Source organism: Glycine max, chromosome 14 (genome assembly GCF_000004515.6).
Source record: "Glycine max cultivar Williams 82 chromosome 14, Glycine_max_v4.0, whole genome shotgun sequence".
Taxonomy (NCBI): domain Eukaryota; kingdom Viridiplantae; phylum Streptophyta; class Magnoliopsida; order Fabales; family Fabaceae; genus Glycine; species Glycine max.
Window position 1 is genome coordinate 6,942,919 of NC_038250.2, and position 26,651 is coordinate 6,969,569.

At 31.9% G+C, this 26,651-nt stretch overlaps 3 protein-coding genes and 2 pseudogenes across 4 annotated transcripts; 2 read left to right on the plus strand and 3 right to left on the minus strand.

The window, feature by feature from the left end:
- Nucleotides 1–643: 643 nt before the first annotated feature.
- Nucleotides 644–10,535, minus strand: LOC100776771 (patatin-like protein 3; annotated as a pseudogene).
- A 488-nt stretch (nt 10,536–11,023) lies between these two features.
- On the plus strand, nt 11,024–15,029 carry LOC100778174 (26S proteasome non-ATPase regulatory subunit 14 homolog). The gene is made up of 6 exons (XM_003544406.4): nt 11,024–11,336; nt 11,444–11,621; nt 11,916–11,997; nt 12,723–12,899; nt 12,997–13,164; nt 14,739–15,029. Exons 1-6 carry the CDS (start codon nt 11,195–11,197, stop codon nt 14,928–14,930), a joined length of 939 nt encoding a protein of 312 aa, XP_003544454.1. The 5' UTR covers nt 11,024–11,194; the 3' UTR covers nt 14,931–15,029.
- Nucleotides 15,030–15,999: 970 nt separating this feature from the next.
- On the minus strand, nt 16,000–19,185 carry LOC100777312 (probable carboxylesterase 4, mitochondrial; annotated as a pseudogene).
- On the plus strand, nt 19,001–24,536 carry LOC100527668 (uncharacterized). 2 transcript variants are annotated; one of them, XM_041008757.1, is made up of 6 exons: nt 19,001–19,217; nt 19,348–19,427; nt 21,617–21,842; nt 22,636–22,946; nt 23,035–23,220; nt 24,171–24,448. In XM_041008757.1, the coding sequence occupies exons 3-6, from the start codon at nt 21,698–21,700 to the stop codon at nt 24,225–24,227; spliced, it is 699 nt and encodes a 232-aa protein (XP_040864691.1). In that variant the 5' UTR covers nt 19,001–19,217; nt 19,348–19,427; nt 21,617–21,697; the 3' UTR covers nt 24,228–24,448. The 2 variants fall into 2 exon arrangements, with proteins under 2 accessions (XP_040864691.1, NP_001235705.2); NM_001248776.2 differs by lacking the exons at nt 19,001–19,217; nt 19,348–19,427 and having other exon boundaries at nt 24,171–24,536.
- Nucleotides 24,537–25,177: 641 nt separating this feature from the next.
- Nucleotides 25,178–26,651, minus strand: LOC100777837 (uncharacterized). The gene is made up of 2 exons (XM_006595902.4): nt 26,233–26,651; nt 25,178–25,831 (listed from the first exon to the last, which is right to left on the minus strand). The coding sequence occupies exons 1-2, from the start codon at nt 26,401–26,403 to the stop codon at nt 25,370–25,372; spliced, it is 633 nt and encodes a 210-aa protein (XP_006595965.1). The 5' UTR covers nt 26,404–26,651; the 3' UTR covers nt 25,178–25,369.

Below are 26,651 nucleotides of genomic sequence, written 5' to 3' on the forward strand. Positions count from 1 at the left end.
AGGCGAGCCAGAGGCTAGCTTGGGCGAGCTAGGATATAGGAAACTCAATGAAAAGATCCTTTTGCCCCTCTTTTTTGGTATTTTTCGCATTCTTGATCAAAACATTGAATGGTTCCTTGCTTTGCATTGTAATTGACGTTCAACACTGTAAGTCGATCGACAAAGATAAAAAAATCAACGAACGATAGTCCCCAAACGAAATTAGGGTATAACATATATAAAAGAGGAAGGACGATATATCTTTAAAAAAAGGATAGATTAAGTTACTTTAAAGTGTTACTTTTGATCCTTAATTATCTTTTATTTTCTTGTAATATAACGGTTAAAAGTGAATTACTCTGCATCCTTCCTTATATATGTGTATGTGTTAGCTTTAATTGTATATCATCAATTACAAAGCATTCAATCATAAACGAAATAGACTTTCAAATTCAATGATAAAAACCAAAAAGATCAAATTAATTACGAAGCATTCTGTAACATAAAAACAAACAAAGAAATAAGGATCACTACAATAGAAAGTTTGACGTACGCTAGCACATGCATGCACCATAACTAGGCTTTAAAATCACATATTTATCACAACCACCAACCATAATTATCACACCACGATCATATACTCTTATTGTTATCCTTTCGACTTCTAAAGTTTCCCGTTGGCAGACATTTGAGATTTACGAAATCGCCTCTGTTTGGATAGTCGTTCCGCAAACCTGATGAAACAAAATTAATTAGTTAAGCGTGAAACTGTGACTTAAAATAAGGCACATTAAAATAATCATAAAAAATTTAATCGTTAACAATGTTCCCATGCAATGGTATGGATTTTGTACGGGTAGAAATTAACTTGTTAGTATAAATATTATTAATCCTATATCTTAATTGTTGTCTAAAAAAATAATTTTGTAAAAATAACTGTTATTTTAGTTTTTTAATATAATATTAATTACTTTTTTATTTATATTCCTTATAATATTAATGATAAACAATAAATATTATAAATAAATTAATAATCATATAAAATTAATTTTATAAAATTATTATTTATTTATTATTATTATTTAGTCTATGTAAAATAACATAATCTTTAATTATTTTAGGACGGAAGGAGTATAAAAGTAATTTTATCTTCATAATATGAGAATGATGACTCAATTATATATATATATATATATGGGATTTTAATATACCTCTTCAAGGCTTCTTCGTTTGTTTCATGAGAGTTAACTGGTTCGTGAACACCAGTCTGCAAGCTAAGTTAATCTTTTAAACTGGTTTCTTTAACAATGATTCCCCAACTTTGACGAGATCATTCAAATTCTTCTCCGTGGCCAAGTCTATCGAAGGCATGTCCCCAGTTAATGTATCGTCCTACAAGAAAATTTCACTTATTATTAATAATTCTATCTTTTAATTTAAATACGAGATCCACCAAATTAAAATAAACGAATTTCAGCCAGTCAATCATACAGAGAGTATTCTATCGTATCGGAAGAATGTCAGATAGAATGTTGATGACATTCATCTTCATATCAATTATTTACACACAAAAAAATATAGATATGAAATGAGAACCTGAATAGGGAGATAGTTATTTTCAGAATTGAGAGCTTGAAAAGGGAGGAGATGTGAGAGTCAACCATGTCAGAACTTGCATGATTAAAGGCATCAAGTAAAGGGGTGCCACCATTGGTTGTGGTTACCCAACTAAAGATGCCCCATTGAGCTGCCTCATCAGCACTGTATTTCATTTCCTTTTGCTGAGAACCTGTTCCAACGATATCACCAAAAATCGATCGTATTGAATTGGCTTCACATTTAAGTTACCACATTGCCCTTCATGGCTAATTCGATTCGTCACTTCCGCCATGTCTACCAAAGCCTGGAAGGCCAAATTATATGATCAATTAATTAAATAGCTTAAGCTATCTAGTTAATTAATTAATTTGTTAAAGCTATATATCTAGGTTATTTTAATTAATTGCAGCAAAGCACCCATACTTCAATTTGTTTGTTTCACGTGTATCCGATACCAATATACATCCTTGGATGTTTAACCAATACGTATCCATATTAAAGGGTCCAAGTCTTTAAAAAAATTATGAAAATCTAATACAACTATATGAGACATAGAAGCATGTATAATATAGAAACACAATTTTTTTTTTTATGAACCAAAAATGATAATCGTCGTCCTCTTTGTAGAAAATATCTTCCATATATCCACAAAGTGATGATGGGAAATGACTTCATTTAGGAATGGTTAAGATTGTTTTAATTAGTTTTAATTTATTCATTTGAATTAAATAATTGAAATTCACTCACTATTTGAATTATTATAGTATAGGTCAATTGTGTACCGGATTATTTGCAGCGACGCCACCGTCTATAAGGTCGAATTATTTGCTGACACCATGGTGGGTTTTGGTTTCAAAGGAATGAGCTGGATGATATGTTGGAGCTGCCGAAGTTGAAATGCATATATACGACAACGATGCATTCAAATAGGGTTTCTTCTTCAGCTGTGCATGATATCACATCATGAAAGAATATTAATTTCATGTAAAAGAAAAAGACAAACCCACATATTATGTGATAGTATATATACTTTGATTTTCTCTTAGAATACATATATTATTAGAATCTTGTTGTTTATGAATTTTCAGCAGATTCTAAATACAAATCTGAAGGAAAAAATAAACTTAATGTGAATTTTTCTGCAATATTGATTTTCATATAATATTATCATGGATATGATTTTTTTTTTGCACAACAAATAAGTGTGATCATTATCTTAATTAAACTCTTAAACTGTGTGTGTGTATATATATATATATATATATATATATATATATCAACCATACAAAATAAATATGCAGAGTAATTAATTTTTATTGCTGTTAAGTTATTTTCCTTGAAACATGCATGGATAAGATCGTTTTCAACAAGAGCTAGTTATTGAGTACTTCGACACTTACATTATTTTAATCAGTTTTCACATGTTAATCGTGTTTTCTGGATAGGGACGGACAAATCACAAATCAAGAGTCAAGACATATATCTGTTTTGTGGGAGACGAAATTAATCTTCAAACAAAAAAAATTTATTCATGAAACGACTCGATTTAGAGTAACGTTATATCCTTTTACAAATTTTATTATTTATAAAAAAAAGTGATGAATAAAGATACATAAATATGAAACACATTTAGTTAATACTTATCATAAAAAAGAAAAGGCTTATATAATTGAAAGACATTATTATTATTATTATTATTATTATTATTATATATTGATCCATGTCATAGAGATTCGACAAAGTTTAACGTTGGCTGTCGAAAGCCTAACACAACCCTCTCCTTTTATCCGGGCTTGGGACCGGCTAAGAATAGCAAAGCTACCCTAGGCAGGATTGTGTAGAGAGAAGCTAAAGGTACCGATCAAGCTAAAGGGAAAGTTTTATCGGACTGCGGTAAGACCGGCGATTTTGTACGGAACAGAATGTTGGGCGGTCAAGAGCCAACATGAGAATAAAGTAGGTGTAGCGGAGATGAGGATGTTGCGGTGGATGTGTGGTAAGACTCGACAGGATAAAATTAGAAACGAAGCTATTAGAGAGAGGGTTGGAGTAGCGCCTATTGTAGAGAAGATGGTGGAAAATAGACTTAGGTGGTTTGGGCATGTAGAGAGAAGACCGGTAGACTCTGTAGTGAGGAGAGTAGACCAGATGGAGAGAAGACAAAATAATTCGAGACAGAGGAAGACCCAAAAAGACTATAAGAGATGTTTTCAAAAAGGATCTCGAACTTAATGATTTGGATAGAAGTATGGTACTTGATAGAACATTATGACGGAAGTTGATCCATGTAGCCGACCCCACCTAGTGGGATAAGGCGTTGTTGTTGTTGTATTATTATTATATATTATCAAAATCAAATACAAAATATCCATCAATCAATTTTATTAAGGATTAATTTTTATTAAGAAAATTGACTAACCAATTTTAATAAGATTTGTTTAACTAATTATATTTTTTTCGTCCACAAAACTTAAATCTAATATCTTATTTAAAAAAATCGAATTCAATATTACTTGAATAAACGCATAATTGATGGATACTATAGTATTATAGATAGTATTATAGAGGGATTTAAAATTATTTTTCATTTTCTTCAAGACACTCATCTAAGTCCATTTACAGAAAACAAGATGAAAAATTAACACCGTCTCCTATAGGCCCCCGAAATCGCACACAACAAGTAAAAATCGGTATTTTTCATTTCACACACACACGATGATAAAAGAATTAAATTGTTATTCAACTTATGGTAGCTAAAACAGTGACTTTATTGTTTCCAACAACACAGATGAATGATTAATTTTAAATAGATACAGAAACCCTTTGTGTTGTCTTGTTTATACACTACATACTAGGAAGATCGATGTGCAGAGTAATATTCTTTCTTCACAAGGTAATCGTGTCTTCGTTAATTAAGATGTAGGCCATTCTATAGGAGATGCATGGTGAGCAGACAGCATATCAAACAAACAGACCTACATGTATAGTAGGTAGGGGGCCAATTTATTTTAATTCTATTTTTAATACATATACATATACATACATATATATATGTAACGTATAATATTTTAATATTAGAAAATTATTTTTATTTGAGGAGTTTAATTCTAAAAATAATAGTATTGAAATATTAATTATCTATTTTTTTTTATTTTTGACAAAATATGTTGTTCCTTTTTTATAATATTCATTGCAAAAATAATGATATTTTTTTATCTTTTAGACAAATATACTATTTTATTTTTTTAATAGTCTTTCTTGTAGAAATAATTCCTTTTTTATCTTTTAAAATAAAATGTTCAAGTGTTACATTTATTTATTTTAATAATTTCTCCTTTTATGTAATCTATTATTGTTATTTCAAAGGCTATAGATATTTACATTTGCAATCAACTTATCGTATTAATTATCCTTTATTTTATATTGATTTGAAAAATTAAACATTGTTTATTATTAAATTTTGTCTGTACGGTAAGCTTACTGACACTAAATAAGGAATTGACATTAAATTTCGTTCTTCCTTTTTATTTATTATTCTTCATATATTCTTTTTGTTTCTCTCATTATCTCATCTTTATTTTTCTCATAATTGTTTGTGAACCTCCAATGTGTTTCTGACGTTGAGTGTATGAGCGTAGTTTTGAATTTATGAGTTTAAACACATTCTATAGAAAAAAGTTTAATATTAATGTAAGGTAAAATTAATTGTTGTTCTTTAATCACTAAATATATATTTGATTTAAGAGCCTAGTTTTCTATACTTATCACTTTATTAGATATCTCAATAATTTATTTACTCAAAATATAAATAAAAAAATACATAGCAAATATGACTAAATTAAGATACATGATAACACTAAATAAGATTAATTATAATATCTGTTGTATACCACCACCATTGATGCTAAGAATGGTTACCAAATTTCCAATAATATCCCTCTTTAGTTTCGCCTGAAAAATGCTAATATATTTATCTATTACTATTATTTTTTTCTTTTCAAAAAAAAATAAATAAATAAATATAAATATATATATATATATATATATAATTTATTGTTTATCCTTCAATATCATCATATTTATTCCCTTAATATCTTTAAATCAAATTTAAATTATTCATTTTTCATACCCAATATTCAACCGTACGTGTTTAGATGTTGTTATCATTATCTTAATTTGTTCAAGGGTTGCATACCTTTAGGATCAAGTTTGGGTATTGAGCTCTTTTGCATTTCATGGCATATGTGTTAGGAGGAGTGTATGACAAAGGAATATGTACCTACAGACTTGAATTTGATCACTTGCACCTCACTCTACCTCTAATGTGACAAAATTATCTTCGATCGAATACAAGTAGGATGTTCGTGGCTTGATTTAATTTAGTTATTCATAAAAAAAAAATCATTTAAATCATACTTATAGAACATATTATTTCACTTTGGTTTTCATTTAAAATAAATTTTAAACCAAATCAAACCAATATTCTGTGGTTTGGTTCGATTTGATTTTTTTATTTTTATTAAAATATTATTTCAATAAATTTTATATACTTTTTTTCATCTTTTAAATTAAATTACATTAAAAATTGATAATAACAATTTGTGAAATTTAATATGTTAAATCTTCTAAAATAAAAATTTGTCAAATTTTCATCCACTTTAAATCAAATATATCTTTAAAAAATCATCTAAAAATAAAATGTTATATATTTTATAAATTTCATATACATAAGACCATAAAATACTGTAAAATTCAAGTAATATATTCATAAAATATATAACACTAAAACAATATAAATGTTAATATAAGTGTTGTGACTTGGTTCGATTTCAAAAACACAAACCGCAAATTAAATCAAACGGATCGATTTAAAAAAAATCCAAACAAATCCAAAAAAAAGTTGGTTTAATTTGATTTTTAATTTTTTAATAATTTTTTTTTCATTTTGGATGTGTTTTGATTTGAACACCCCTAAATACAAGTTTGCCGATATTGAATCTATTTTTACACCAAATAAGTCAGAAGGAGACAATTAGGTAAGATTTTTGCATATAATTAAGAATTTGCTTACAAATAGTAAGAAAGCTACAATTTTTCCAATACAACAAAGTTATGCTTAAATAATACTATCTTCATTCTTTTTTAACAAACAGATTATAGTGTATTTTATATTATAACTTGTTTCTTATAAAAAGAAACAAATGTAGTAGAAAAATTAACAAATACATACATAAAAAATATTTTAAAAATTAAAATGTATTTACTGTATTTACATAAATAATTTGGTTAGTTTAATAAAAAAAACAAAGTATGAAATGTTTTTCCCTTAGGTCAGTCTGTTTAAACAACTTTTATTGGGCTTTTTGGTATTGAGAAAAACTTTAAAGTTACAATTAAAAAACACAAAGTTAAATTTGATAAATAATCTTATTTTTTTAACTTAAGTTACTTTTAAATTTTAAATAATTTTATAAAAATTTATAAAAGCTCCGGTTGATCTTTCAAGTTACAAAGAATGGCCTTCAAACCATTTAATCCAAACTTTATTTCTATTAATTCTACCTTTCAACCAAAAAAATAATTATCAAAATTATAGCCTAACTATCATAACTAGGTATGCAAGTGAGAACAATTTAATTAATGAAAAATTTGTGTTCTAGTTTCACATTTGTAAAATTATCTTGGGCTAACAACAATCATACAGTGTGAGCGAAATTAATCTCTGATCTAATAAGTTAAGAACACTCGTAATCTTTGACCTAAAAAAAACTAGATATGAAAATGAAAGTAAAGAAGCTCTAACTCAAATTTCAAGTGAAAAAGACTGATTATTACAACTTTCTAATTAATCCATATTGAATATTACAGTGGGTTCTCACAAAACTTTCTAGTCCATGCATGTGGAATTTTATAATGCGTACTCACCTCATTAGATTCCTATATTTGTGCGTTACCTTAACAAAAAATCAAGCAAAAACAAAATTGGAAGAGTAAATTGTGTTTGGTTCAATCTATTATGAAAATGTATTTATTTGTTTTTCACTACTAAAAAAAGGTAGTTTTTACGACACCAATTTAAGGACGTTTGTTTAAAAGCCGACATCCTTTGTGTATAGGTGGCAATTTTGTAAATATATTTAGCATTTTAAAAATAAAATTTTAAAATGATGACGAATTTTCAGAAAAATCATAGTAATTGAGAGTGAGTACAAGACGCGTGTTCTCCTAACCAGGTAACTCAATCGACACAAACTTCTTCTCATGTCTCTTTCTCCCTCTCCGTCTTTCTTCCACACACATCACACATCTTATAGTCTTGCTTGGTGTTAATGGCTCTTAGATCTAAGTATCTAGAGATCAGATCTTTTGATTTTATTTTTTAAAATGAACAATTCCAAACATGCACTAATATTGTTTATTGAAACTTAACATAAATAGAGTGTGTTTCATAGAAGCTAGAAGTCAACCAAACATTTCAATTGCAAGTCAAACCTTGGAGACTGCATATATGCATTACCAAACTCATTTGTTTTGATTCAATTAATTCTTTGTACCTCATCATTCTCTACCACGTGGTAATTACTGAATGGTCTAAGATTATCACTTTTCTATATTTTCGACCAATCTCTACATGTCATATTCCTCCCGTGTCTTCAATTTTTAAGAAAGAATTAATAAAATTCAACTATTATAATGTGAAAATTGACTAAGAATATAAGCACATAATGATCCCAGACCATTTAATAATTCCTTCATGTCACCCTTCATCATTGCTGGAAAATTGACAAATCATCATAATTAATTATACATCATTAATTGATGGGCACACAATGACAATTACTATTTGTAGCGATCTTCCTATAGGTCCAATGCTTCTAGACTTGATGGGATTTAAAAAGCGAAAAATGCTGGTAGATTAGAGAAGCCTTGAGAATCTAAAAACAAAACAAAAAAAGATATTATTTCTTAAAACAATAAATAAGTAAATTCTTAGAGTTTGATTCATTAAATTATTTATATAAAATATTTTATACTGTAAACTACGTATATTTTTTTAACCAATTATTAAGAAACTTCACAATTTTATTATCATACATAAAAATTCATAATTAAATAATAATATGTAAAATCTTTATATTGTTAATGCCTTTTGACTAAATCGAAATTCTAGTTGATTTTGAAAAAATAAAATAAAAACAAATATTTATAGAAATAAAACATATAAATACATTATATTGTCTTGTTAAATAGTAATTAATAATTATTGAATATTCTAACACTAAAATATTGTTAATTAGTAATCATTGAATATTCTACCAATAAGTTTTTCATCAAAGTGATATTAGACTTAATCTCTTTAAATAAAGTTTTAGATTCGAGTCTAGTGAATAAAAATACATGAATAGAAGGAAATAATCTAATCAAAGGTGGCCAGTAGTCGGGTTAGATATTTCATACAAATAAACAAAAAAATCATTGAATATTCTAACACTAACAAAAATATATTAGTCTAGTTAAAAAAATAAATAGCAAATTACACTCGTACACTCTGTGTTTTTTCCAAATTATACCCGATACCGTCATTTTTTGCACTTTACAAAAAATCTCTTAATTATTTAGCTCACATTATACCTAGACCCCTTTCCTCCTATACACCATTTAATAATTTAATAGAAAGTATGTACATGTTGATCATATAACTTTTAATGAAAAATCATGTCTAAAATACTTTCATCTTCTTCCTCTTAACTCCATAAAAGACATAACACCATTTTCAATCTGAAAATATTTTAACACCCTTCCTTCTTTTTTTATTTTTTTTCTAATTGGACGTGAATCCACCTTTTTGTTGGATGTGAATCCACCTTTTTGGTACGCATGTGTTAACATCCTTCCTTCCTTCTTCTTCTTCTTTTTTTTAGTTTAATTTTTTTGGTGTGTGTTAGATCGTTTGGTTGCTGTGTTTTAGTTGGACGTGTTCCCAGCAATGTCAGTTGATTGAATATGATCCTCTGCTTCAAATTTTAGTTTTGCTTCTACATTTGTGTTTTTAACTCCTTTCTTGAAAATTTATTTTTGATGGTTAGGTGTTTGATATAATGTCTCAATCAAGAGTTGCGTCTTCTTCAAGTGTTAACAACAACGAAATAAAATTCAAGTATTAAAGGAAAAATTGTTATTGCTTTAAGAAAAGTCCATTCATACAGTCAATTATTAATTTGTTATTGAGTATTTAATAAATATTTTAGGGCAATTTCATATGCTCATATATTTTAATTGACGTTAGTTAACGATGTTAACAGAAGGGGGGTAAAAGTAATGTAAAAAAATTGAGGGGTATCAGGCGCAACTTGAGAAAAATATAGGGGGTGCGAGTGTGACAAAGATGTTATAAAAATTTTGTCTGCTCACACATTTCAATTAACGTTAGTTAATGATGTTAACAAAAGGGGGGGGGGGTAAAAGTAATGTAAAAAAAAGATATAAGATGCAATTTGAGAAAAACAAAAGGGGTGCAAGTGTAATTTACTCAAAACAAAAGAAGCAAAGGGAGCTACTATTAGCCCTAACCTACTTTGCTATTGGCCCCAACCTCCTCGTGAAAAAGTCTATTTTCCCCTTCCGCTTCCTCCTTCCTCTTCCCCCATCTTCTCACCTACTCCCTCTATCCCCACCTTCTTCTCACCCAATCCCTAACCAAATCTAGAATCGCAGCTCCACCTTCCCCACATCATAGTCACACAACCATCATCACTACTGGCCACCTCTGCATTGCGCCACCACCTTATCCCATCTCCTCCATGCACAGTCCCCACCATAACTATCGCACAGAGCTCGTGCACGCGCGTGACCTCCACCTTCAAGGCTCCGCACACACAATCCCTCTCCACCATCATTATGCCACCACACACGACATCTCCTACGTGCACTCGACCTCCACCTTTAAGGCTCTGCATGCGCAACTCCTCTCCACCATCATTGTGTCACCGCGCACTCATCTGCCATAATGAAATCGCATTTTTGTATGGATATTTGGGCACACAGAATTGTGTTTCCATTGGATTAAGTGGAGGTGAAAAAATATATACAGTGAAAAAAATGATTCCATTGTACATTGTCAAAAAAATTGTGTTTTTGTTGTATATATTTTTTACCCCCACTTAATCCAACAAAAACACAATTCCATTGAAAAATGCATAACGAGATTATGCTTCTGTTGTAGTTTTTTTTGCACCTCTTTTACACAATAAAATTATACTCCCATTGTGTAATTTTTTTTGCACCCCAACTAATACATGGGAAGTATGATTCCACAATACAATGTGGAGAAGGGTATTTTTGGAAATTAAAAATATTGGTGGGCGAATAGCAATGCAGTAGGGGCCAATAGTAATCCCAAAAGCAAAATATATTAGTCGGCCGTTTTTGTGTATAGGCCCGAAACACGGTAGGAAGCCATTTTTATTCTCATCATGATGGTTTCTACTTTCTTGGCCGAAACGTCAACCTTTGCGACGTCGTATTTAAGCGTCTCTGGAAAACCATAAGCGAAGCAAGCAATCATTTCTTCGTTTCTTTTCGTGAAACAAAAGAAAACAAAAGATTAGGTTTTGTGATGTCGGGCATGGAGAGGCTTCAGAGGATGTTCGCGGGTGCAGGTGGAGCGCTGGGCCATCCCCCACCGGATTCCCCCACCCTCGATTCCTCCGAGCAGGTCTACATCTCCTCCCTCGCCCTTCTCAAAATGCTCAAACACGGTACGCTATTAGAATTCTTCTTTTCTCTTCTCGATCCCTTCACTGGTCCACTTTTCCTTTGTTTTTGTTTTTGTCTGATAATTTTCAAAACCCTAATTTCTGTGTAGGAAGAGCTGGGGTACCCATGGAAGTGATGGGTCTGATGTTGGGGGAGTTCGTGGATGAGTACACCGTTCGCGTTGTGGATGTGTTTGCGATGCCTCAGAGTGGGACCGGTGTCAGCGTTGAAGCTGTTGATCATGTTTTTCAGACTAATATGCTTGATATGTTGAAGCAAACTGGAAGGTGTTTTTTTGTGTTTGTTTTGTTGTTAGTTAAAGTTTTCTTTTTTTTTTTTTTTTAGTGAAGGAGGGTTTTTTTGTTACTTGATTTGTACACTTTTTATTTTTTTGATTGTCAAATGTTAGAATAGATTGTCAGAATGTTAGTTTTTGTTAGCAGAGGTGATCGAACTGCGGCCTTTCCCCTCTTCCGTTCTCTCCCTTAACCATCCAACTCATCTTATATCTCCGATTTGTACACGCGTGGTTTTGTTTTGTGTTGTCTGATGGTTGAAACGTTGGCATTTTGTTGTTGCAGGCCGGAGATGGTTGTGGGGTGGTATCACTCGCATCCTGGATTTGGGTGTTGGCTTTCTGGAGTGGACATTAATACGCAACAGGTTTTTGGCCGCTTCTTTGGTCTCTTAGTTTCATTGTGGCAGCATGTGTTTGTATCATTTTGAACTGTTTTTGTGTTTGAAAATTGAAACTAAGTGAGCAATTCCTTGATGATGAGTGTAAAATTTGTTACCTTTCTTTAAATGAGTTTAATAGAGCTGTAGGCATAATGTGATCCATGTAGCTGACCACACTTAGTGGGATAAGGCTTTGTTGTTGTTTTTTAAACAAAAATTGAGGTACATGCTAAATGTGAGACATCCTAGGTTTTAAATTGTGATTGCGTTGCAGTTTTGTTGCAATCCTTAATATTGAGGGATTTGTAAACAATGTGGCCACATTTGTGGTCACATTGTGGTTGTAGACACCCCCGAAACCTTGACATTAGGGATGGAAATTCAAGAAGTAATACTGCTTGAATCATTAAATTGTACTTCACCATTTACTATTGAATATTGATAAAAGAAAGTTTGAGTACTTTCATTCTTGTGATGTTAGTAGCTACGATAGGATTAAGAAATGTTGGTAGAATACACTTATCTAAATTTCAAAGCTTAATTTTTATAATTTACAAATCAATGGGACAATTGGTGGCTAAAACTCACTGTAGATTGAGAAAAGTTAGATGTGGAATTTAGTGAAGTGAGCTATGACAAACCCTTATTCCAATAGGGGTGTTGGTTTTAGAAAATTGTATATAATATGTATGTACTTTTATCTGATGCAGAGTTTTGAGGCTTTAAATCAACGGGCAGTGGCTGTGGTGGTGGACCCCATTCAGAGTGTGAAAGGCAAAGTGGTAATTGATGCTTTCCGGCTGATTAATCCACAAACTATGATGCTAGGTCAGGAACCACGACAGACAACTTCCAACCTGGGCCATCTAAACAAGCCATCTATCCAAGTGAGTGTTCTGATATTCCATTCAAAAGCATGGCTGCTACTCTGTTTTCTTTGACTTTTGTCAGTTACTTATGTTGTCTTTGTAACTTCCATTTTAGGCTCTGATCCATGGCTTGAATAGACATTATTACTCCATAGCAATTAATTACAGAAAGAATGAACTTGAAGAGAAGATGTTGCTTAACCTTCACAAAAAGAAGTGGACTGATGGTTTGACACTCAGGCATTTTGATTCACATTCTAAAACTAATGAACAGACTGTTCAGGTAAGTTGAGATTTTTCAATGTAAATGACTCAAACTTTTAATTTCTGTTTTCTTCTCCCCACTTCAACTTGTTTTTAAACTTTTTCTTTGTCAAATTTATTGTATATATGAGATGAGACTTGCATAAATAATACAAGGCAAAGTGCAATTTAAATGTTACTGCACACATTCCTGACTTTTTGCTCAGCAACAATTAATGATTGATATGGTACTCAATTGGAGATTCTGCTGTCTTGGTTTAGTAAATTTCAGAAACATACTATAATTGGTTTTTTTCTTGTTACTTTCTGTCATTTTATTGTCTCAGTCAACTTTTCCCTCCCTCCTAAAGAGATTTAAAGTGAAATGGTTTTCACTAATTATTGTTATAAACATACATGATATTTGTAGAAGACAATTACAAACATAAGAATAAAAAATTAGTTCAACAGAATGAGTTGTGGAAAGGGAATGAGTGGCACCATCAGTCATGTAGAAACATTAGATTATGATAGAAGGGAATGAGTTGTGGACATGAGTGTAGTTGTGGGCCTGGCATCACTCATGGAGGATTTGTACATAATGTTGCTAATATAATGTTGTGAGAGAAAGAATCCTTTAGAAGTGAGAATAATTTCCACACCTAAAATTGACCCTGGATGTTCTAGATCTTCTAGGGAAAACTTAGTGCTTGTTTAAAGTGGTAAAGAAAAGTAGAATTATTCTGTGTCAGAAGAATACTGTCAAGTTATTCAAGAAAATTGGTAATCTGTAGATCATTTTGATAAATATGTAGATTTAAGAGTGGAGTTTGTGAAGCCACAAGTCATAACCAAGAAGAAAATTCAAGTTCATGACACCAATGCAATTCTTCTGAGAGAGCAATTCAATGCACTATTTCAGTAGTTTGAGATTGAATGACTGGACTAAAGGTGTTTTGAAAGCCAATGCTAAAGTGTTAAAGGATGTCCTACAAGTCTAGCTTTGTGGTGAGAATATAGTAGTTGTGTGATTCTTTTCTGTCATTAAAACCAAATTGATGCTCATAATATTGTGAAGAGATTGAGGTGGGACAAGAGTCAATATACTTTTTTTTGATTTAGGGTTCTTTAGAGCTAGACAAAGACTCCACTGAGTTTGGAATGGGATATTTAGTGATTGAAGTTAGCTGTTTGGTTATTTGGCATTAAAAGCTCCATACTCGGCACATAGTTATCGCTATATAGGTGTAGTGGTGCAGAGCAGCCTTGGTCTGCAACAGAGTATAGACACTTAGGCTAGTGTTAATTTGACAGTGTTAGATTAAATATACAATATACTTGGATGACACCTTTTCATAACCTGTATAGATACAGCACATGCTTGGTTGAAATTATTTCCGAGGAAATAGTCACTTATTTTTCCAGATCTATTTAAAAGCAGAATAAGTGTTTCAAAACCAAATCCACAGTTTGGGATTTTTTAGAGAATGAATTGCTTATATTTTGAAGATTTTCTTGTAAAAATGAAAAAAAAAAATAGCAAGCATTTTTCTTAAATAAGTTGAATGACACAAACTCAGGAGATAATATATATATCTTTTTCTGGTAATGCAGGAGATGCTAAGTTTAGCAGCCAAGTACAACAAGGCAGTGCAGGAGGAAGATGAACTGCCACCAGAAAAACTTGCAATTGCAAATGTGGGGAGGCAAGATGCTAAGAAGCACCTTGAAGAGCATGTTTCCAATTTGATGTCATCAAACATTGTTCAGACTTTGGGAATGATGCTTGACACGGTTGTTTTCTAGAGTTAGCTAGCATCGTCCATTGTATTGTTCCTTACTATAGTTAGCAACATTTCATTAATACTCTTGACATGTTTGTTAACAGAAATTGTTTTATTGTAAGTTTTTGCATTTTGTGTTTTCTTTAAAATGCAGGAGCAAAGCTACATTACATGTTAGAGGATGAAAATCATATTTTAATCTCTCTAAATGTAATGGAGGTCTTCGTGATCGTGCGCCAGTTTTATTTGTTTATTTGGCAGCCGTAGGATTTTACATATAAACAAAGTGTTGATTCAGTTGTAATTGGAATCGCGGAGCAACTAAAACTGCGTGTGAACTTTAGTACTATAATTTACAATATTGAGTGAATTGTTATTCCTGAAATAGTAAGGATCAGTCAAACTGGTTTCTAAAATAAATAAAATAGCAAATTAGTTTCTAAATTTGTAAATTATTAATCCATTCCGTCCCTCTGATAACTGATGTCATCTAGCATTGTTAAGAGTTTTAATGTAGGTATGTTTCGCAATTTGGCCTTAGGGGTTACTATGGTAGTATTTTTTTTCAACGGATAAATCAAATTGTTAATTTGTAGTAATAACAAAGACATTAGATAGGGGGAGATTGGTTATTATTATTGTTTTTATCAATGTTTTGATTATTACTTGTCCTTGTGATGTGACAATTAAATGTTTATCTAGTTCATTATCAGTCATCTACTTTTTAAGTCACACCGTGCATGATCCACACCACATAACAGAAAATAGAAAGACCAAACAATGTAAATCAAATTGCAGGAGGCTGGTCTCTATTGAAGAAAAGACCCAAGCGTTTGATCAAACTCTGAGCCTTATCCCTCACCAAATCATGAAGATGAAACGCTTGACCCTCGCCAAGAGTCTCTTCAACTTCCACCACCACCACCCCAATCCACCCACTCCTACTCAAAGCATTATAGTAAAGCCACCCTCCACCACCGGGTTAACCCGGTTCATCGGGCTCACAAACCGCCACAGCCTGTCCACCACCGCCTCCTCTAACCGAGCCCCAGAAATACGGGTGGACAAGAACCACTCCGAGGATTTCCACTTCAATGTCCTAATCCGGGTCGCCTAGGAGCATAGTTAGTGTTTGCACCAGCACTGTCCCCAGCCAAGAAAACCCTACCAAAGTCTGCATGCTCATTCAACCAAGGCTCTTGTCCATCTTTATTACGGTGTGACGCCACCCACTGTAGTGCAGCCCATGAATCCTCGTACGCCGCCGGAATAGGGAGCTCCGGGGCTAGCCGGTAGTCGACGGAAACGGCGACGACTTTGGCTTCGGCGAATTGTGGCGACATAGTTGTGGTTGTTTGCGGTGAAGGAGGAGGAGGCGCAGAAGGCGCCGCCGTGGAAGTAGATTAAGAGAGCTCGCGGTGGGTTGTTGCGGCGGGTGGCGGCGGCGGTTTGTGGTGTTGGGAGGAAGAGGCGCTCGGAGAGAGTAGTGGAGTGAGGGTGGAGAGTGATGTCTTTGGATGTAACGTGGGGAGTGGTGGAGGGTGGAACGAAGTCGGTTCCGGTGAAACGTTGGATGCGGCCATCGGTGAATACACGGATGAGACCGGGGAAATCGTGTGCTACTTCTGAGGTGGTTTGTGTCGTTGTCCATAGGGGAGAAAGAGATGATGGAGAGAGATAGATAGGTAACTTTGGATGGTGTTATGTTACGAGAACTGTGGTTTCTTGGTGGCACTAAGGTTTCATCATGCAAAATTTGATAGGTTGAGGATTAATAAAAATAAATAAATTAATCTCTCCGTTTTATAGGGATAAAAAAAAATATTCTAAGAGAATTAGTATAATAAAAATTAGTATTTATTATGAGATAATTTTATTAAAATATTTTTATTATTTTTCTTAATTTCAATAAATATATTATTAAGTCTTTCAAAACAACATTATTTATTATAAGATAAAATTGGAATAAGTGTTTAAATATTTCATTGAAAATTAAAAAAAATCAATCAATTTGAAATTCTTTTCAAAGAATAAAACTGCAGTTATTTTGAGATGCATGAAGTATATTCTTATATGGTAACATCAAATGAGGGTTAGTCAAATTATATAGTTATTATTTTTTTACTAATAAATATTAATTGTTAATTTTTGTTATAAAAAAAAAATCAAATTTGCAATGTTTTTCTTTTCCCTTCTTTTATAAGAAGTCAACTAACTTTGTATCTCCTTAGAATCATCGTATTGTTTAACATTTTGTGATGGATTTTATAACTATTCAATATAATTAAGATAATTTTTAACGGTGTCTTTTATTTTAAAATATAATATATTTGATTAAATTTATTGAATTTTGCAAATTCTTAAAAAGATAATAAAACTAACAAGCCAAAATTTGATCCTCTCCTTATCTTGTTTATTCTAAAAACAAAACAAAAAATGTAGCTTATGATATAATCTAATCTTAATATATATAAATCGTGTTACGTATCAGACAAATCTTTCATCCTAAACTTTCACATTAATTCCATTTATTTTTTTCATTAACATTTTCTCCCTTATAATTATCTCATTTAATACTCTCATCAAATTTTCCTCATAATGGCAATTTATTTGCACAATAAATCTTCCTCTCTTTTGCAATGTTTTATCTTCTGCGTTTTTAATGTGCCTCATTGTTTCTATAACTACATGAATTTGAATTGTGCCTCTATATATGAATAAGGGAATGATAAAAGGTTTCCCCCAAAATAGCTTCCTTCTTCCTTTCATTTAACTCTTCAGTGTGATGTTGAGAACCTAAAGGTATTGTTGGGCTGACACAGGTATTTTCTCTAATCTGCTTTGCTAATATTCTTTTTGTTTTTCCTTCTTGCAACTTTAACCTTTTCTCCAAATGCCAAAGATTTAACATTCGATCTCTTGATATACCATTATGGAAACCTATTTTTTTCTCCAAATGTCTATTTACACATACAATTCTACCTAGCCTGCAACTTCATTATTCTTCCTCCCTGCAGCATTTGACATTTGTGAGAAGTTTTTTTTTTTTTTCTATTTCATTTGTTCGTTCTCTATTTGGTTGATTAAGGGAATTTTAAATTTGATTTTTTCAAGAACATGTAACCATCAATGTACGTTTTATATCTTTTGTGATTGATTGAACTTCAAGTTTCATGACTCTAATAGTCATGTGGCTTATTACAAGTGTTTTTGTTGGGACCTTATTACGAGGGTTATCTTTAACTTATCGTGAACTTATCACAAATCGATTCCCACTAAGACATTTTTGACTTGTGTTAAAGTTGAGCTTGTCATTGACTTGTTATCCTTAAGTCGACCAATATATTAATGATATTTCAGAGAGATTGTGTTAACTTAACGAGTAGACCGTTGATATTTATCCCGAAGTAACAAATGAAATGAATAGAGATCTAACCACATTGTGTGAGATAATTTGTTGTTGATAGATGAAAATTAAATATATTTTATTAATATATAAAGAAACACAATATATATATATATATATATATATATATATATATATATTAATAGCAAAAAAAAATTATTGAAAAAAGTTTTAAAGAGTACAAGATGTACCCTAAATATATCATCTGCCAAAATCCAAATACAAGATTGGCTGGCGGCTTACATGTAAAACACAACCCATAAACACTAAAAAGATCATGTGATAACTTGTAGCCTATTTTTTTTACTCATGCAGGCTGCAACCAATGTATACCAAACCCGGACAGACCCATATCTTTCCACGAATCCAATGTTCTTCTTTCTTTTCATCTAGGCAAGGAACAATTTTTGCTTATCTCACTCTCTCTCCCGAATCTCATAACCACCCCGTCTCCGCCCCTGAAGATCGATGGGGCTAGAAATATGCCCCCCAGCCCCACACCCGACAAGGGTCGATTTTCCTCTCCCCACCCCCAAAATACACATAAAATATCTTAAAAAAATTTATATATAAACAATAATCATAAAATAAATACAATTTTGGACAACAATAACATATATACACTTATAAAAAAAAAAAAATATATATATATATATATATATAAAGGATAATTTTGGGATTTAATAGGGACGGAACGAAGGTGAGGACGGATATAAGCATTATCAAAACCGCCCCCATCCTCGCCCCCGAATTTAAGAATTGGAAAAAATCCAAATCCGAATTCAATCAACTCAATTTTTTCCCGTCAAAATCGGGATGGGTTTAAGTGGGTGTCCACGGGTACCAATCCCGTTTCCATGTCTATTTCCATCTTCATAATGGCTCATCAGAATAACCAGAGAGGTAAAAACATGTTTCAATTTTTATTATTTAACAAATACTAGCCGCAGAGTCATGTTCAAAATGCACAGAGATCCATTATCATGTTTTGCTTATCTAATTTGATTGCGTTTTTTAACATGAACAAATGCAGAACCAAAGCGAGAACAGTGATAAGTGAATAGTGATTACACTTATCTATTTGTATCCTCTTTTAACACAATTCTCCAACAGGTAGACCACAACTCTTCATCCTAATTTATAACTCTAAGTGAATTTCCTAATCCCAATTTGTTTGGTAATTTGATCTTATTCTAATGCATTTGTATCTATGTTTTTGTTTTTTTTCAAATACTCTGTAAAGTTCCACTATGAGAATGTCAAGCTTTATTCTTGAATATTTTATATCGTTTTCATTAGAAAATCTCCATGTTTTTTTTTTGTTTTTGTTTTTATGTATATGTTTTTCTCTTTTCTGATGAGTTATGCACTATTCTGAAGTTTGTTCTGATTCTTCTTTAATTTATATGTGACACATACTATATTCTATGTGATTTATACCAAGTTGAGTTTCTTGGAATAAATTATGGATATCAGCAACTCAGATTTGATGGCCAAATTAAAGTAGTAAGGATGGCTTTTGATGGTGGCAGTTCTTATACATATTTCCCGAAAGAGATACTTGGATTTTTTGTTTTTGAAAGTCTTTACATTTATCTATCTCTATAAATGCAAAAACCTACAAAAGTAAAAAGATTCAAGTATGCCACCATACGAGACATAAAAAAAAAAAATTGGTAATTTGATCTGATTCAATTTGGTATGTATAAGACTTAGGATAAGATTAAATTACCAAATTTTTTTCCGGGTCTGGTATTCAACACCGCAAATTCAATATTATATATCTATTGGTGATTTGGTGTAACCTAATGAAGTTTTTGGCTTAGGACATTTTCAAGATCTTCAGACACTAATACTATTTTACCCATATTTGTTACATCTCTTGGTTTTCACGTAACAACTTTAAAAACAAGAACGGAGGTAGTGAACTTCATATTTGATACTTTATGTTTATTTTTTTTAGGCTAATTAAATGTTACTTTTTGTCTTTTATATTAATAGAAAAGTGTGATATATCTGTTAATGTCAGTTAGGATGATAACATAACATGTTAATTGAAATGACAATGTTTTAAATAATTTTATTTTGATCTTTTATATTTTTAAATGATTTTATTTTGATACTTTTAAGTTTTTTAAAAAAAATCCATTTTGGTCCTATCAGTTACTAACGAATATAATTGAGAACATTTTACCAAAATTGTCACAAAGATTTTGTCTTAGACACATACAATAACTTAAGGAAACACTTTCCTAAACAAATGTTGTGGAGGTTTTGATCACAAAGGATTTAGTCATAATAATTACATATAATGCTAGAGTCTAATGAATCTAATTGAAGTCATTCTAGCAAAATTGTCACAAAGGTTTTGTCATTCTACCAAAACTATCACAAAGGTTGATGTTGTAATGTAATAATTGTTTTCATTTTTCAGCATCATTAATTAACTTACTTATGTGTGGGTATGCAGATGACTAATGTGTCTAACTTCAAATTGATCTTTACATGCACATAAGTCAATTAGTAATGCTAAAAAATTGTAAACAATAAATATATTATAGCATCCAACCCATCTAAATAGAAACAATTTTGGTAGAATGTCTTCAGCTATATTCACTAGACTATGACATCATATATACTTCCTTTGAACTCATATATAAGTAAAAATAACTAATTTCACAATAATTAAGAAAATTAATTGATATTATTTAATTTTACTAATCTCAAGTTAAAAATAAGATTATTTATAAAATGTTCTTCATTGAAACTTGTTATCAAGAATAAAAGAATCATTAAAAATAAAATTAGAATTAAATTAAAAATATTTTAAAAATAATAACATTAAATAGGATAAAATTAGTTTGCTCATATTTAAGTTCAACATATAATATTATTTTTTTTTCTTATATATGAGTCTAAAAAAGGAAATTGTTATGATCAAAATGTATCATTTCACAAATTTGATCAACCAGAATAAAACCATCTTAAGAACTTAAAACTGAAATAGAAACATTTAAAAATACAAAAAAGTAAAATAAAACTATTTAAAATGATATTATTTCAATTAACATGACACACCATTATTCCAATCAACTTTAATAAACACATCCAAACTTTTATGTTAACATGTTTAATCTTTCAAGAAAAAAAAATTATATAATTATTCCTTCACGGTTCATTATATATAATAAATTAATTAGCATTTAAAATAATTATCATAAATTCATTGTATTGATGAGCCAGACACTATCATTTCATTTTAAACATTTAACTCAAATATAAAATACTAACATAATATACAGGAGCAAAAGTAACGTTTTTGGTAGGTCGCGAGCGAGCATCTTCGAGTTGCATTTCGCAGTGTGTGTGAGAAGAAGAGAAAAATGGAGAAAATGATGCGACTGAGACCACTGTTCCGATCACTGAGTTGCAGATCTTATCATGCCTTCCCATTCATCAACCATGTCGTTCTTCGACCTTCTCTTATCTCTCGCTCTCCCAATCCTCTTCCTTCTCCTTCACACTCAGGTACTCTTTTTCTGTTCTATTAGGTTTTGCTTTCTGATCACTTTTATCACTGATCCGGCGTCGTTCGCGATTTCCCCTGCAACACTCGATCCAATTAATCTGATTTCATCACGTCTCTGATTGATTGAATCAATATTCAATGTACTTGAATCTGACGATTTTAAGAACAAGAAGCTAGTCTTCATTTCTGTTTATTTTTTGCTAAAATAACGTTTCTTCGTTATTGTTTTCGTAACTTCGATTGGTATCTAACTCCACAGCTGAATCAATCTATTGCTATTGCTTTTGTATTCTGGTTTCAAAATTGGTGTTGTGCGGACGATAATTTTCGTGTTGTTGTTAGCGTCACGGTTCTCTTTAATAATGAAACTCGTTGTTCACACCACAATTTCAAAACCTTGAAAGAAAAATAAAAAATACTAGTATGTTGTATGTGGTTCATTCTGGACTTGCTTCGTAGTTTACTTTAGCCTTGTTTGGATAAATTTCTCAACAAACACTTACAGGAAAAGAAAATAAGAAGGTAAAATGAATTAAGCTTCTCTCAGAGTTAAAATTGGCTTTCGGAGAAGCTAGATGAGAGAGCTTCTATGAATTAGCCTGCGTAAGCTAATTTTAGCTTAACAGAGAAACTTAATTCATTTAAGCTACTTATTTTCTTGTTCTAAAATGCTTATAGGGAAATTTACCCAAACAGGATTTATGTTGATTATATGATTTTTGAGCTGGGGTCTTGTACCTGAGGATCGATGTTATATGCTGAATTAGTTTTTGCATGAAAAAACATGCACAGAATGCATGTCTCCTTTCTCGATGGGTTTAGGGAGCATGCGATTCTATAGTGAAGATTTGACCCATGTGCCCAATATTAAGGACCCTGCACTTTACAATGCTTTCAAGGATTTGATGGCAGTAAGTTGGAGTGAGCTTCCGGATTCTGTTGTATCTGATGTTAAGAATGTGTTGTCTAAAAACACTGATGACAAAGCTGGCAAGGAGGCTGTGGAAAATGTGTTTCGCGCAGCCGAGGCTATTGAGGAGTTTGGTGGGATTCTAGTCTCCTTGAAATTGGAATTTGATGACAGCATTGGATTAAGTGGCGAGGTATTTCAATTTAAACTTGTGCCTGTGAAATTGCACTATCGCATTCTATTCTCATCACATTAAGCTCATAATTCAATTTCTTTTATAGGATGTAAAGCCATTGCCTGATCATATAAAAAATGCTCTGTGTACCACTTTTGATCGCTACTCCACCTATTTGAATTCCTTTGGACCTGATGAGAACTACCTGCGGAAGAAGGTGGAGACGGAATTGGGTGCAAAGATGATTCACCTAAAAATGAGATGCAGTGGCCTTGGTGCTGAATGGGGAAAGGTATCATTGTATATTTTAACTTATTATTGCCTATTTATCTAGTAGTTTGTGTATGGTGACCAATGGGGGCAAGTTTATCAATGAGCTCCTTAGCTGCAGTGTTGTGTGTTAGTTTTCATAGTTCTCTGCACTGTATCTCTTTGTCTCTCTCTTTTCTGTTTCACTCTAATGCCTACACCATAAATCTCACTCCCATTGGCTGAATGAGAAATGTGAAGTGAGACATACAAAAAAGTCTGCCACTTTCACGACAATTGGCAGCTGCCACTCCCTTTGGCTGACACCACCGCACTGCAGCCATCATCAACAACTCTGATTTCCAAAATTTGTGTGCATTTGCAAGTTTTTGACATGGTTTATTTTTTAGGTCCTTGAAAAAATGTGCAGGTAAATGTTATTGACACATTTGCTGGAATATCATTTTAACTTTTTTGCCTGTGCTTTCTTAAATTCCTCCTTTCATTTTTTGGTTGGTAGTTTATCCTGTATAGTTACTAATAAGAAAAATAAGTAGTATGGATATGCTTTCGGAAAATGACTCTGGAAAGGAGAAAATGTAAGGAAAATTGGTATGTTCTGTCAATTGCGTTTTCTATTTTTCAATTTTCCCTTTCTCTTTCCCACCATGATTGATTATTACTTATTAGCCATTCGTGATAGTTTTTGTAAAGGGAAACAATGTTTGGTATGAAAGGTTAATACACGAATCTTGTATACGAAGACACTCCTGGGTGATTTCTGTTAATTCCCTAATTGTATTCATTTTTTAAATTATTCAATTAACCAATCAAAATAAGACAAATGGGATTCGTACTGTTTTCATGAAAAAATATTCGTACCAAATAGCGTTACTCTTTTGTAAAAATACTCTCATAGGAAATAGCATTGCTACATTTAAGAATTGTAGACCAATTCCCATTCCCTTATCTAATCTGAGGTTTCTGTTGCAGGTTACGGTTCTTGGCACCTCTGGACTTGCAGGTTCATATGTTGAGCAAAGAGCATAGAAGCAACAATTTAGAAACATTGCATGTAATTGTTTGTCTCTGTTTCATATCCATGCTTTTGATGATGCCGGTAGACTCTTTGATTTGTTTTCTCCTGACCTTTTTGTTGTCAAGCGTTGAATGGCATGGAAATAAGAGAGCGCTTAACTTTGTTAACTGTGATTATCCTTAAACAATGTTTTGTTTCGTTCTCAATGTCATTTTCCGAAGTTAACAAGTAACAATGTTGGTGAAGTTCTAAGGACTTGTATATATCTTATTGATCATATGAAAATGACAAGTCAAGAAGTTAATTAATTATATTGTTCTACTCATTTGTATCTACATCCAGTCTCTGCAAGCACGTGTAACAGAACAAGAAAAGCTAGAACACCTTCGTTTGATCACATTTTTATTATTGAATAAACTTTATTGAAAATTGCAAACTTTTATGGTTCTCACTTCTTCAAAGAGTTTTGTTCATTATTTTGTATTTTCTAATAAACTTTAATTAATAATAGTTTTTTTTACAGAAATTAATAATAGTGTTAGAGAGGGGATTGCTAGTACTTCCCACAACAAAAAATGGTACGTGGAAGCAGCTACGGTAATTTATTGAAATGCATATTTATTAATGAATGCGAAGACATTTGTATTGGACAAAACGAAACTCGTCCATGACCAAGCCAAGCAAAAAGAGGGGTGGTGTGGCTTTAGATTTTTCCCATTTTTTGGCTTTGCCTAATAAATAAATTGAATACGGATGCTATTTTAATAAGGATAGTTTAGAAATTGATTCCATTTTAGTTATGAGATGAGATAAACGGAAACTATGGATTTTATTTGTGTGTGTGCACCAATGACTGCTCCTAATCGATAATTGAATGTATAGTTCTTGGTGATTCATCAATTTTGTCTATATCAGTAGAAAAATTGAAGCTACATTTGTTTGATTCAAATACAGAATGATATTCTTTTAATAAACTGATCTGATTGAATGAATAGTTCTCATCTGAATCTGGTGTGTTCAGCCAGTTAGCCATCGAAGATCGTGTTATTTTGGAAAGATTATTGATCAATCAAGTGTTACTTAATTGTGCAAGAGTTCATATAGTCTATATATGAAGACAGGAAAAAACAGAACATGTAAAAGCCAAATAAATTCAGGTAACTTTGGTACTTCGTTGTATTTTGCGCGACAACCATGACTCAGACGGTGACTTAGGCAGTGGTGGAAGTAACACAGCTTTACGGCTCAGCCCAAAAGGCCATCCCTCGCAGTGGCAAAACTCTTGAATTATTGAACGTCTCCAATATTCTGAGACTTCAACCTCATTCATGCTTGAACATCTAGACAGGTTTGTCTTCACAGAATAAAATGCTTGGTCACTCACAGCACTCGAAGAACAGCACGAGAGACAACTTTTAACCGAAAAAAACTCTTCTCTTTCGTCGTGTTCTTCATCACCTACTACCACCCTTGCTTGTGGTGCCATTGTGTGACTGTGAGTGACATACAGTTCCCTTGTTGCAGGAGAGTATGCCAAGGAAAAACCTTCTCTCAATGGGCTTGGCTTGTGCTTTTGTTTCTCCATAACTTGGCTTCTAACCTCTGAAACAATCACCTGAGGAAGCAGCACAAAAGAACAATGACAACAACTAAGGTTACTTCAAAGTTGAACATGGAATTCACCTTCATAACATGTTTGGATTCATGTTAGATGATCCAGAATCACGTTAAAATATTAGCTTGCATAATTTTAGATAAATATTCGTAGGTTGGATTTCATGTTAAGAAATTGATTTTGGGTCTATAATTGATTTTGAATCAAAGCGACTTTAGCTCTTCTGAGGTTAGATCAAGACTTTTATATTGAGTTTTATTATTAACTTGCTTTTAGAATAAAAACTTTCTTAGATAAATCATGTTATTTTAAAATCATTCTTGCAAACGCTCATCCAATAACAGACAATTTAACAAAGTGAAGAACTTTTCAAAAGGGTTTGATGAAAGTACTTGCTTTACCTCATCAACATCATCAATGATGGGGCACTCCTCCTCAAGGCTTGCAGTTGAAAGCCTCAGACAACTAAAAGTTTGACAGTGGGAAAACACTTCTTTCAAAGTCCCTGCAATGAATTTGCATCTCTTGGTATGGTTTGGTGGCTTTTCTTCATGGTAGAAGACGCCACCCATGGTGTGAATGATCACTTGATCAACTTTTTTCACATGAGAGGATATATATTGAACAACTAGAAACTAGAAACACAAACACTTTATGATGCTCAAATTGATATGCTTCATTGACAGTGGCCCGGTACTGAAACCCCCCACTAATAAGCTTTCCGTTCTTTAAGGTAAAGACAATTTAAAATGGGCTACTAACACTTTTCAATGAATGGCAAGAAAATTCAAATGCTTGTTTGACTACTTCAAATAGCAAA